Raw genomic sequence first — 12,241 nt, 5'->3', positions numbered from 1 at the left:
TAGGTGTCCGGCTTTTAATGATGCAACCTGCAGATATGCTTGCATTGGTTAAACTATGGGTCAGCTAACTACTTTCCCAAACTAGCCATCTGAAGCAACTTAGGTTGAACTGGCTAAGTCCATTGCTTGAACTTGACACAGAGTGGAAAAAATAATTTGTCTAGTGTGTCTTGTACACTTGGCCATGTTACAAAACCACCAGATAGATGACTCAGCATATTTGAGAACTTTTCTTCAAGAAATATCAGGTCAGAACTCTATTACTGTATATGACTATATAGCTGGATAGATGAGTACATCCATGGACACCATGCTCATGTGCCTGCCTGAAGTCAGCACTGTTAGTCCCTGGTTTTCACGGTTCCTGACAAAAATGACTAAATTTTCCTCAACATTTAAAAAAAAAATCATCTTATTTTATAGACACACCAGTTGCAGCTCCAGAGTTAAGGCTGAGTTCCACACTTTAAAGCAGGGATTTAAGCTCTTGTTTTATGTACAAAGAACAATTGCAACCTCTGTTTAAAAGAAAATTTACTCTGTTTTCTGAATGAATTTACTTTTGCAAGTAAATCTGTTGATATTTACTAAAAAAGGAGTATTTTTAAAAAACATTTAGCACCCTCTGTCAGACCTTTTCTTGTTCCAAATGATCTCAGCTCAGGTATTATCTACACAAAAATTGTTTCTTGACTAGATCTAGTACAATGGATAGCTTTTTTTATTAAAGAAGTTAGAATTAGTCTTCATGACTGAAAGTTTATCATTCAGCAGAGGCTGCACAATAATCTTCATAGAAATTAACAACAAACTCTTTCAAAGTGGCTGCAGTTTCCTATTTTTAATGTGATTGAGGCCACGGATTGCTCTTAGTGGGGCTTGCCTGCATGGGGAAATTTACTGATCTATTTATGCAGCTATAAAATTGTACCACTGTCATTATATTGGTATAATTCCTTTTATTAGTCCCTAGACACTTTTATTCTGTAACATATAGTGATATAATTTCCCAGATAGACAGACCCTTAGCAAAGATGACCACCACCTCCATTCAGCAACTTTCTGTTTCCTGACTGCATCGTGGAATGGGTCAAGATCACTTCACTCCCATTGATAACAATAGAAGGCAGTTTCCATCACTGCTGAGGGCAGTCTGTGCTCTTATTCGTATTGACAACAATGGCGTCCGTTTTGAAAGATGCAGTACTTAGTGTTTCTGGAGGAGATTTTATGTGCCAGCCTCTGCTGAAAGATAAACTTTTATGAAAAATGTTGGGGGGGGGGGGAGGAGAAATCTTACTGGTAAAACTTTATTTGAAAAAACTGCATTGGAATAGCTCTACTCAATGGCGAGTGCGGTATGGGTGCAGGGTATGCACCCTAAACAACCTTAACTCTGCTCTGTAGCATCACTGTGAGGAAAAACAATCTAATATGTCTCTGTCTAATCTGGGTCCACGAACGTTAATAGGCTTTAATTATAATCTGACTATTCTGTGGCATGACAAAAAAAGCAGAGTTAAGGTTGAGTGCCTTAATTGTGCATTTCAATAACTTAACTTGTTTGGATTTGACTTAACCATAACTCTGAATTTCCTGGCTTTATAATGATTTTTTGGGGATAATTACAGCATCCCTGTAAATCATTACTATGTGTACTCTCAACCTTTCTGCTATTTTAACATAGTTTTTGTCTGGAAATAAAGAGAGAAATTGTGGCTGCTCTAAAGTAGTTAATTAAGAAAATGCCCAAAGTACCTGTATACCATAACTTTTAAAAAATATTTACATTAGACCAGAAAAAACATGCTGGAGACTAAATTGATCATCACTGGCGAGGAACTGAGATCCCAGTAAGTATTATAACCTTTGTCTTTTTTCCCTTTTAAATGGTTAGTGTCCTCTTTTGGTTTTGGCTCATCATGCTTTATTACAGTATGTCCTAGTTCGGGGATCTCAAACTTTCATAGGGTGGAGCACATCTTGATAGTGTGTGTCTCATGAACACATCTTGTTTATGACAATATAACATCTCTGTAGTTACTATGGCAATTGCTTACTTGGAAAAGTCTTGATTTAACATGAAGAAACAAGGTGAAAGGTTAGCACCACATGACAAGCTAGTTCGCCATGGACCACTATAGGCCATTAGTGGTCCATGGACATAGTTTGAGAATTGCCATTCTAAATCAATAACTACTAGAGCTTCTGAGATTACAAAGTGTTTTCCCTTACAATATATGCCACGTATGGATGCCTTCCAACTACTTGGTCTATCCTGTCCACTTTCCTGGCTGCTCTGCTCTCCCCTTCTCAATACTTTGGGCTTCTGTTTTTCTGGGTTCATTGATTTCATTTTTCAGGGTTTATTTTTAGCAATTTTTGAGTTTCATGTAAATGCCCCCAAATCAGTTTTTTTTGAGGAATTTCTCTTTGTATATACTGCAATGAGTAATGTATATTATTTACATTACTCATTACATAAGATATACTGTAGTAAATACTCTTTGCAATGTTCCCTATTGCAGTTTAACACAGTACTGTTTAAAGCACACTATGGAACCTTTAGTGCACACCAGCAGGGTCTATGTGGACCAATTAATGAGCAACACATTAGTGCCCTTTAGAAATCACATCCCTGTAGTTTGCATTACTGTTTAATGTAGACAAGCCCTTAGATACAAGGAATGATTTCTACTGTTTTTCCATTGTTTATTGGATAAACATGTTTTTTTTTTCTTTTTATTGGGGGTGTTCTATTGCTGTTTATTGATTCAAATCTAAAATCAGAAACCATATCAATAACCTCTCTTCTCCTCACTTGCTATGGTGAGTTTGTGTCCAGTTACTAGTAATGTTATTTTATCTTCAAGCAGACTTATAGTAAAAGTTTGAAGACAGTTACAAATATATAACATTTTAATTTTTATTGCAATATGTTGCCAAAATATTTCATATCAAAATGAGACAAGAAGGTATTTATACTTTGGAATTAACTACTTTATTTCACAGGATTGCACAGATGAATGGATTTCAAGAAAAATGTATCAAAATAATTATAAATAAGAAGCAGCTTGACCTTGGTATGTATCACCAATTGAATATATGTTTTATTTATTTTGTAATTATGTCTTTCTTAGAAATCATCTTTCTTGTAATTTTGTCAGTCGCAGAAACAATATTAATAGCAGGGAAATAAGAGCTAGAGCGGTTCTCAAACTGTGGGTTGGGACCCCAAAGTGGGTCTCGACCCTGTTTTAATGGGGTCACCAGGTCTGGCGTAGACTTGTTGGGGCCCACCGCCTGGGGCTGAGTGAGGCGCAGGCTTTGGCCTCAGCCCTAGGTGGTGGGTCCAGGTTACAGGCCCCCCACCCAGGACTGAAGCCCTTGGGCTTCAACTTTGGCCTCCCCAAGGCCAGGACAGTGGGGCTCAGGCTTTGACCCACCTCCACCCAAGGCAGCGAGGCTTCGGTCCCTTCCCCCCGCCCCCGTCATGTAGTAATTTTTGTTGTCAGAAGGGGGTTGCAGTGCAATGAAGTTTGAGAACCCCTGAGCTAGCCAATAACAGCAGTCATGCTTGTTAAGTTCTACTCTAAAGGAAGGCTGAGATATTGTGATGGTCAAAATCAAAGGAGAGAATTATGGAAGAGGACAGCTTTGTGTGTTTTAGAAGCTCAATGTGCCACATTCTCAGATTTAAATCACATAATTTACCAAAACCTCATGCAGTAAAGTGACATGTTCTAAACTTTTCTTTGTTATCTTTACCATCTTTCTTGATTTGCGAGACATTTGTGTGAACAGAAGCTTTGTCTTTACAAATTAACGTTCTTCTGTTCATTCATTCATTGATGTCCTAAATTCAGTGTCTAAGACACATTTAGCTACCTTGGAAGAAATCATGGTGTAAATGGAAAGAAAGGGTGGACCAATGGTTAGGGCAGTAGCTTGGGCCATCAGGAACCTGGGTGCAGTTTCCTGCCCCCTTTTATCACAGAATTCCTGTGTGACCCTGGGCCTTAGTCTCTCTGTGCCTCAGTTCCCCCATCTGTGAAACAGGGATAAAAGCTCTTTCCTACCTCACGGGAGTGTTGTGAGGGTAAATACATTTAAAAAGATTGTCAGATGTCTGATGTGTTTTCCCCCGGGGTGCCACTTGGAACTGGGGTACTACTGAGTATGCTTGACCCACGAGCCTGGGCTCTCTTTACACTACTGATGAGGCAGGCCAGCCAAGCCCTCCCTCAGGCTTCAGACTGCACTTAAGCAGCACACATACAGGTAGGGACACACCAGCTGCAGCTTTACACACAGATGCTGAGATCAGCTCTGCCTGGGAAGGCTCAGCTAAAGAACTGCCCAGTATTCCAGTGACCCCTCTGGAGTGAAAACCCAAAATTAGAGAACTGTACAGCATAAGCATGTGAAATTTGCCTCCTCCCCCAAGGTGGAGAGAGATGCAATAGCGTTTTTGCCCCCCAGTTATGAATTCCACACTCTGGATTTTACACAAAACAAAAACAAGTTTATTAACTACAAAAGATAGATTTTTAAGTGATTATAAGGGATAGCAAACAGATCAAAACAGATTACCTCACAAATAACACCAACAGACAATCTAAGCTTAATATACTATAGAAACTGGTTATAAACAGCAAATTCTCACCCTAAATATTGTTCTAGGCAGATTGCAGAGATTCTTGAAGACCCTTGCTTGCAGCTTAAAACTCCAGATATTCCTTTCACAGGTCAGAAACCCTCTAGTCTGGACTCAGCCCTCTACCCCCCCCCCAGCTCAGTCTCTGTTTCTCAGTTGTTTTCAGCAGCCATCTTTCTTGGGCAGGGAGTTAGTGAAGAACAAACCACAATGATAAGGAGTACTTGTGGCACCTTAGAGACTAACCAATTTATTTGAGCATAAGCTTTCGTGAGCTACAGCTCACTTCATCGGATGCATACTGTGGAAAGTGTAGAAGATCTTTTTATACACACAAAGCATGAAAAAATACCTCCTCCCACACCACTCTCCTGCTGGTAATAGCTTATCTAAAGTGATCACTCTCCTTACAATGTGTATGATAATCAAGGTGAGCCATTTCCAGCACAAATCCAGGGTTTAACAAGAACGTCTGGGGGAGGGGGTGGGTTGGAAAAAACAAGGGGAAATAGGTTACCTTGCATAATGACTTAGCCACTCCCAGTCTCTATTCAAGCCTAAGTTAATTGTATCCAATTTGCAAATGAATTCCAATTCAACAGTTTCTCACTGGAGTCTGGATTTGAAGGTTTTTTTGTTGTAATATAGCAACTTTCATGTCTGTAATCGCATGACCAGAGAGGTTGAAGTGTTCTCCGACTGGTTTATGAATGTTATAATTCTTGACATCTGATTTATGTCCATTTAGTCTTTTACGTAGAGACTGTCCAGTTTGACCAATATACATGGCAGAGGGGCATTGCTGGCACATGATGGCATATAGGAGGAGAGTGGGTTTGTGTGGGGGGGGCCGGTGGTGAGAAAACCTGGATTTTTGCTGGAAATGGCCCAACTTGATTATCATACACATTGTAAGGAGAGTGATCGCTTTAGATAAGCTATTACCAGCAGGAGAGTGGTGTGGGAGGAGGTATTTTTTCATGCTTTGTGTGTATAAAAAGATCTTCTACACTTTCCACAGTATGCATCCGATGAAGTGAGCTGTAGCTCACGAAAGCTTATGCTCAAATAAATTGGTTAGTCTCTAAGGTGCCACAAGTACTCCTTTTCTTTTTGCGAATACAGACTAACATGGCTGTTACTCTGAAACCACAATGATGTCACTCCCCTGCCTTAAATAGTTTTTGCATATGACTGGAATCCTTTGTCTCCCAGTGTGGTTCCCACTCCCAGTTAGTGGAAAAATACTAGTATTATCATGGAGTCCAGTACCAGGTGACCTGGTCACATGACCCTCCAGCCATAACTCAGAGGCTGTTTGTAGCATCCTCAGGAAGACTTTTCAGTGGGTGATTAGCATCTTCAAAGACCTATTGTTTTCCCTAATGGCCCTTCCCAATGGGCCATTCAGACTGATTACATTCTGTCCAGTGGGCATTCCCCAGGTGTAAACACATTTGTAATAGATGCATAGACAATATTCTTAACTTCAGGTACAAAAATGATACATGCATACAAATAGGATAATCATGTTCAGTAAATCATAACCTTTTCAATGATACCTCACATGACCTATCTGGTATAAAATATCAAAGTTATGCCATAATCATATCATATATATATAATATCTCTATGAAGAATATGGGGGTGTAGTGTGACAAGATGCTCAGATGCTACAGTAATGGGAGCTATATGAATATCTTAGATACATAGATAGACAAACACAGAACTGTCTCATCACTTTGGTTCCAATTTTTTTCCCTCGTTGAAATTGTTAACTGTTAACTTCATTGGGAGCAGGAATTAGCTCTGCATGTTTTGAGTAAAAGGACTAGGGTGTTTTAAAATATGGAAGCTTTGGGGGATACAGACCTGATCCTGAAAGATTCTGAATGCCTTTAATTCCCACTGAAGATTTTGGTAACTGAGGTTACTTAGTTGCACGTTGCATTAGTCAGTACTTGAGCCTTTCAGTTTAATATTTGAACAGTAGAGCATGAAATGTAAGAAATTTCTGTGAATAATAAACATATCCACACTTAGGCTAGCTAGAATAAATGTATAAGGGGTATCACCCATCACATTAGAGGACATAAGCCAACCACCACATTTTGGCTTAGCAAGAAGTACCAGATCATGCAAGTGTTAATATGGAGGAGCTGTATTTAGAGGGATGAGTTACCCCTGTATGCTTGTGAGGTGGAAGAAAACCACTTTGAAGTGCTAGTACATTGGCAAATAGTTCTACAGTAATGGAGGGTGTTTAGGAAAACGCATTGTCTTAGGGCTTGTCTACACTGGCAATTAACAGCGTTGCAACTTTCTCACTCAGGGGTGTGAAAAAACACCCCCCTGAGCGCAGCGCTGGGTGCTACGCCTCTCGTGGAGGCGACCACACAAGGCACATTAAAGCGCTGCCACGGCAGCGCTTTAGCATTGCCAGTGTAGACTAGCCCTTAGGTTGTTGCTCCTTTTTGAAATCTTCCTAGCAGGAATAGCTGTTTTTAAAATGTAGTTATCTGGCAGTACAACATGAAATATACTGTCTTCATAAATGTAATTTGTTTTGCCTATTAATCATGCTCTGTTTTTCAGGAAAAACACTTGAAGAGCAAGGTATAACGCACAATGTAAAGGTCATGGTGCTTGAGCTAAGACAGAGTGAAGAGGATACCAAAAAAAAGGTTCAGGAAGAAGAAATGCAACATGAAGAAGAGACCATGAAGGAGAAAGAAAGAAGGGAAAGGATGAAAAGAACTAAGAAAGGTTTAGAAATACTGGCAACGAGAGGTATGGGATTTTTACACTTATGTGCAGTAGAAGACAGCAGTATGAGTTTAAAAAAAAACCCACTTCTATTTAAAAAAAACAAGGCAAAGTGGAAAGATTAGTATAACTTTGGGTTGTGATCTAATCACATCTAAACAAGGTCAAGCCTTGTCAGTACTTGGATGGGAAACCTCCAAGCAAAACCCAAGTGCTGCAGGAAGTGGACTTGGTTATTCATTCATTCCTAAATTGCTGCGGAACAAATCCATTGTCATGATCCTAGGAGGCACCATGCTACTTGAAGGTGCCATCTTGCAGATGAAATGTGTAAAACCAGTTTGACCTCTTCTATTTGATCTTGTGAATCTAAGGGTGTTAAAGCCAGTGAACTGGCCAGATTCCATTTTGTGCTATTACATTCTGCCCACTTGAAAATTGGTTTCTCCAGTTGGTTATAGTACTCTTCTTCACTTCTTAAAAGACCTTGTTTGTATAATGCTTGTGTTTCCATAAGAGAGACAAGGTGGGTAAGGTAATATCTTTTATTGGATTAACTTCTGTTGGTGAGAGAGACGAGCTTCTGTGCTTACAGCGAAATTTTCTTCAGTCTGGGAAATGTACTAAGTGAGTCACAGCTGAATATAAGGTGGAACAGATTGTTTAGCCTAAGTTGTTAACACATATTTCAAGGGACCATTCAAGATGAAGTGATTCCTTAGAACATTTTGAGTTTTGAGAAAGGTACTGTATGAATCTGTTGTTAAATGGGGCACTTGAGAGTTAAGATACTGACAGCTCTGAAAACGTGTTTTGTATTTATTGCAGAAATAGCTAGGCCAGAATGATAAATTGTGAGTTGTTATGCCCTTCTCTGTCAGTTACCTCTGTTATGACCATAGATGGCCATGATTTCATTATGCAAGGTAGTTCACGTGTCATTCTGGTCCACAGTGAGGCCATTCTCTTCTCCATGAATTTTGATGGAGACTGCTGGCAACTGTGGACCAAGTTAAAGAACCAGTCAATTTCAAAATAGTCATTTTCAAAATGTGAGTTAAGAGTAGTTTCAGGCACTACACCTGCCCAGGATGCCCTTTTGTTAGTTTGAAGTTTTAAATCATTACTATTTTAAAAATGCTTTTATTTCCTTAGTTTCTGCTTGAAAGACCCACAAATAGAAAACTTAACTGGACTATTCACTAAAGTCCTGTCAAATGTAAAAGTATACAAACGAGTTTTCTCTAATCTTCTCTTACAATGTGTTGCTTACAACAGTATTAGGTTGTAACAAAAAATGTAAGTAGGTGGAAATTCCCCTCTGTATTGGGCCTGTTAGGCAACTTAGATTTCAGTTCTTCAGTAAGCTCTTTGCAGGTAGATCTCTGCACCTGCATAGACCCCCATAAGCTTAGTTCCAGAAATACTGAGCAAGTATTGGAGAACGATAACAAACTGTCATTGTACAGTTACTCCTGGGGGAATTCTGTGCTACTGCGCAATGCAGAATTTTCCAGAAATTAATGTTGAGCACGCAGAATTTCCTTTCCCCCACAGAAATGGGCTGCAGTGCTGCTAGTGGCCACTGGACTCAGCAGAGCCCAGTTTGCACATAGAAGACACTGCTGGACGAGGTGGGAGAGGGACCTAGAGGGTTCCTGTCAGCTGCAGTTCCCAGCATGCCCTGAGGGAAACGGAGGGTGGCATACAGCACTGGTTCTCAACCAGGGGTCCGAGGCCCCTTGGAAGGCTGCAAGCAAGTTTCAGGGGGTCCACCAAGTATGGCTGGCATCAGACTTTCTAGGGCCTAGGGCAGAAAGCCAAATCCCCGCCACATGAGACTGCAGCCGGAGCCCCCGAGCTCCACCACCAGGGGCTGAAGCTGAAGCCTGAGCAGCTTAGCTTTGTGGTGCCCTCAGTGTCATGGTGCCCTAGGCAATTGCCCTCCTTGCTACCCTCTGACAGCAGCCCTGGCTTTTATATGCAGAAGACAGTTGTTGTGGCACAGGTGGGCCGTGGAGTTTTTATAGCATGTTGTGGGGGACCTCAGAAAGAAAAAGGTTGAGAACCCCTGGCATGCAGAAAACTGTGCAAGCCTGGGACCAAGCATCAGGCTGTTTCTCCCTCTAGATCTCTGGGCTCTGCGGGGGAAGGGTACGGGTGTCTGGGCAAGGGAGTCCCCGCAGCTGGACTGTGGGAGGGAACAGGGACAGGTATCTGTGCTGGGGAGGCCCGGCAGCTGGACTCTGTGGGGGACAGGGTGCGGGTATCTGGGATGGGGGGGGGCGCTGTTGGACTCTGGGGAGGAGGGGGTTTGGGTGTATTGGCTGGGGGGGGCCTGCAGATGGGCTCTGGGAAGAGGAGTTGTGGGTGTCTGGCCCCCTGGCTGGGATGGGGGTGTTGGGATGGGGCCAGAGAAATAGGAACTGGGTTGTCATAGGGGTTTCTTTAACTCTATTCCCAAGGGAGTTTTTGTGTGTCTGTATTGTTACAGACGTACTTGCTGACAGGTATTTTAAAATAAATTAGCAAAATAATTGAAACTGGCATGATTATGTAGTGTTATTTTGACAAATAAAATTTGCAGAATTTTAAAACCCTGTGCACAGAATTAATTTTTTGGTGCAGAATGCCCCCAGGAATATACAGTGCAGCACTAGAGTATCGAGGATCCATGGGAAGACTTCACTGGGTCCATTGGCAGGCTCAAGGATCAACCCACACAGCTCATTGCTGGATTGGGGCAAGTCAGTGAATATGAGAGAATAGGAGGGAGTTGAGAACTCGGTTGCCCGGGTTGAAGAAAGTTACAAGACAGAAACTTTGCGTATCCGGAGATTGCAGAGCTTTCCCTGAATGGCATTGGTATATTGGCAAAACATCTTTTCATGTTAAGTCAAACCACAGCAAATAAGAAACAGATCACTGCGTTGCAAGCACCAAAGGGAAACTGATGAAAACGAATATATTTAGTTTTAGTTGATAAAACCATAGAGAATAAAGCTCATTATTTTGTATTTCACTGTTACCAGTCTATTAAGTGAACTGCATTATGCACCATTGTATATGCAGATGCTTTCCTCTCCTGAATAAGTTCTTTACAGCACACACAATTTAGAATTTCATTCAAAAATTCAGGTTTGAGCTAGGGAGAGGCTCAGATCCTGCAAACAGCTCCATAAAGGCTATTAATGGATCAGATTTCTCATTACACAATTGGTGCCATAATAGAGAACTCTCTCTGGAAGCCACATACACTATTCTACTTCATTTTATTTACAGTTTTTCTTAACAAGATGCGTATTGATATGGTTTTAAGACCACAATCTTACTTTGTTCTTACTGTTGAAGGCGTTGATGATGAATTAGTGGACACTCTTTTTTTGTTGCAGATGATTATTTAGATCCAGATACCACTCCATATCTAGATATAGCTAACCAAACTGGAAGATCTATCAAGATTCCTCAGCAAGCCAAAAAAGTAAGTATAACATTTAAGGAAGATATTTAGTGACCTTTTAAATAATCTTCACATATGGTACTTTAAGTATTATATTGAAATGGTCAAAACTGTTTCTTAAACAACCTCTGTAGATGCCAGCAAAAATGGATTGCTTAATAGAAGTGGTCTTCTGATAAAGGTGAAGCAGAACTGTGCTCCAGTACATTTGGGAATACTTTGATGGTCTCAGGACAGGCAGTTGTCTAACGTCTGTGATTTCTTGTAGAATCTTTTGTAAAATGTGTTTGCATTTTGTCTTCTTGCCTAGAGCTATACATTAATTTATGTATTTTACGCAGCGCCTATTGTTGTAGCTTCTGGGTGTCTTAGTTAGAACAATATAAAACAATTTCTTCATTAGATCTCAGTCAGTTTAAATCACAAGCTACAGGAAATGTGTTAATAGTTAACTCGAAGTATTATTAAACAAATATGACTTCTTTTGTGCCTGGAAAATCAGCAAGCCTAGGTTCTGGTAAACCATTAGAATGAGAGAATTCCACATCTGGGAGCCTTCAAGTGAGAATGCCTTGCGAGTGGTCCTGGACAATGAAATTCCAGTAACCAACAGCAAGAGCAACTCGCTAGATCTTGACCACTACGACAGAACAACAGAGGAAGAGACAATCTCTTAGATTACTAGATCATTCAGAGTTTTAAGAATCATAACAAACACTTAGAATCACACCCAGAAGCAAAGAAGTAGTTAGAATGGAGCACCAATGCAATGTGTTAATTGTGACCTGATTTCCTCACATGGTGCACAACGTTATTCTGCCCCAGCTGATATTCCTGTATACTTTACAAAGGGAACCCCAAATAGCATATGTACTGCCTGTTCTGATGCAACAGTGCACGAAATGGAAAATCACCGTAAGGATTTTATTCAGTGCTGAGCACAAGACATTAAAGGTACATGGAGAAATCTTGTAGAATGTTTAGATAAAATAATGTTATTTATGATGCCGTTCATTGTCATAGTGCAAGAACCAGAAAGTTTTCAGCAACATTCACTACTTCTGTCATTTAGTAGAATTGAAAAAAATGAGATTAGATTTTTGGCAAGTGATTCATGGGATTTTATCATCTATTTGGAAATAGTAGGGTTAGTTGGTTATTTGTGAACACTGGCTGGATGCTGTTCTGTACAGTTATGCTCAGTAAGAGACTTATCCTGTTTATGAGTAAATTCTTGAAAACATATTTAGGGTTGCGCTTTAAAAGTAAGGCAGGTGAAATATGTCATGTATCAGTAGCAATCATTGTTTTCAATAAATTGGACAACACAAATGACAAATACATGGGTAGATGGGTGA

The 12,241-nt window shown here is 40.4% G+C and overlaps 1 protein-coding gene across 4 annotated transcripts in view; it reads left to right on the top strand.

Annotated features, from left to right (window-relative positions):
* Positions 1 to 12,241, top strand: part of NUB1 (negative regulator of ubiquitin like proteins 1) — a 32,263-nt gene that overhangs the window by 7,375 nt on the left and 12,647 nt on the right. For all 4 annotated transcript variants that reach the window (XM_037891138.2, XM_037891137.2, XM_037891136.2 and 1 more), the window contains 4 exons: positions 1,795 to 1,853; positions 3,013 to 3,083; positions 7,253 to 7,447; positions 10,816 to 10,904. In XM_037891138.2, the coding sequence (XP_037747066.1) occupies positions 1,795 to 1,853; positions 3,013 to 3,083; positions 7,253 to 7,447; positions 10,816 to 10,904 (414 nt within the window). The remainder of the gene's footprint in view (positions 1 to 1,794; positions 1,854 to 3,012; positions 3,084 to 7,252; positions 7,448 to 10,815; positions 10,905 to 12,241) is intronic.

This window comes from Chelonia mydas, chromosome 2, assembly GCF_015237465.2.
Source record: "Chelonia mydas isolate rCheMyd1 chromosome 2, rCheMyd1.pri.v2, whole genome shotgun sequence".
In the NCBI taxonomy this organism is placed as follows: Eukaryota; Metazoa; Chordata; order Testudines; family Cheloniidae; genus Chelonia; species Chelonia mydas.
This window is presented reverse-complemented; position numbering and strand designations above follow the sequence as displayed.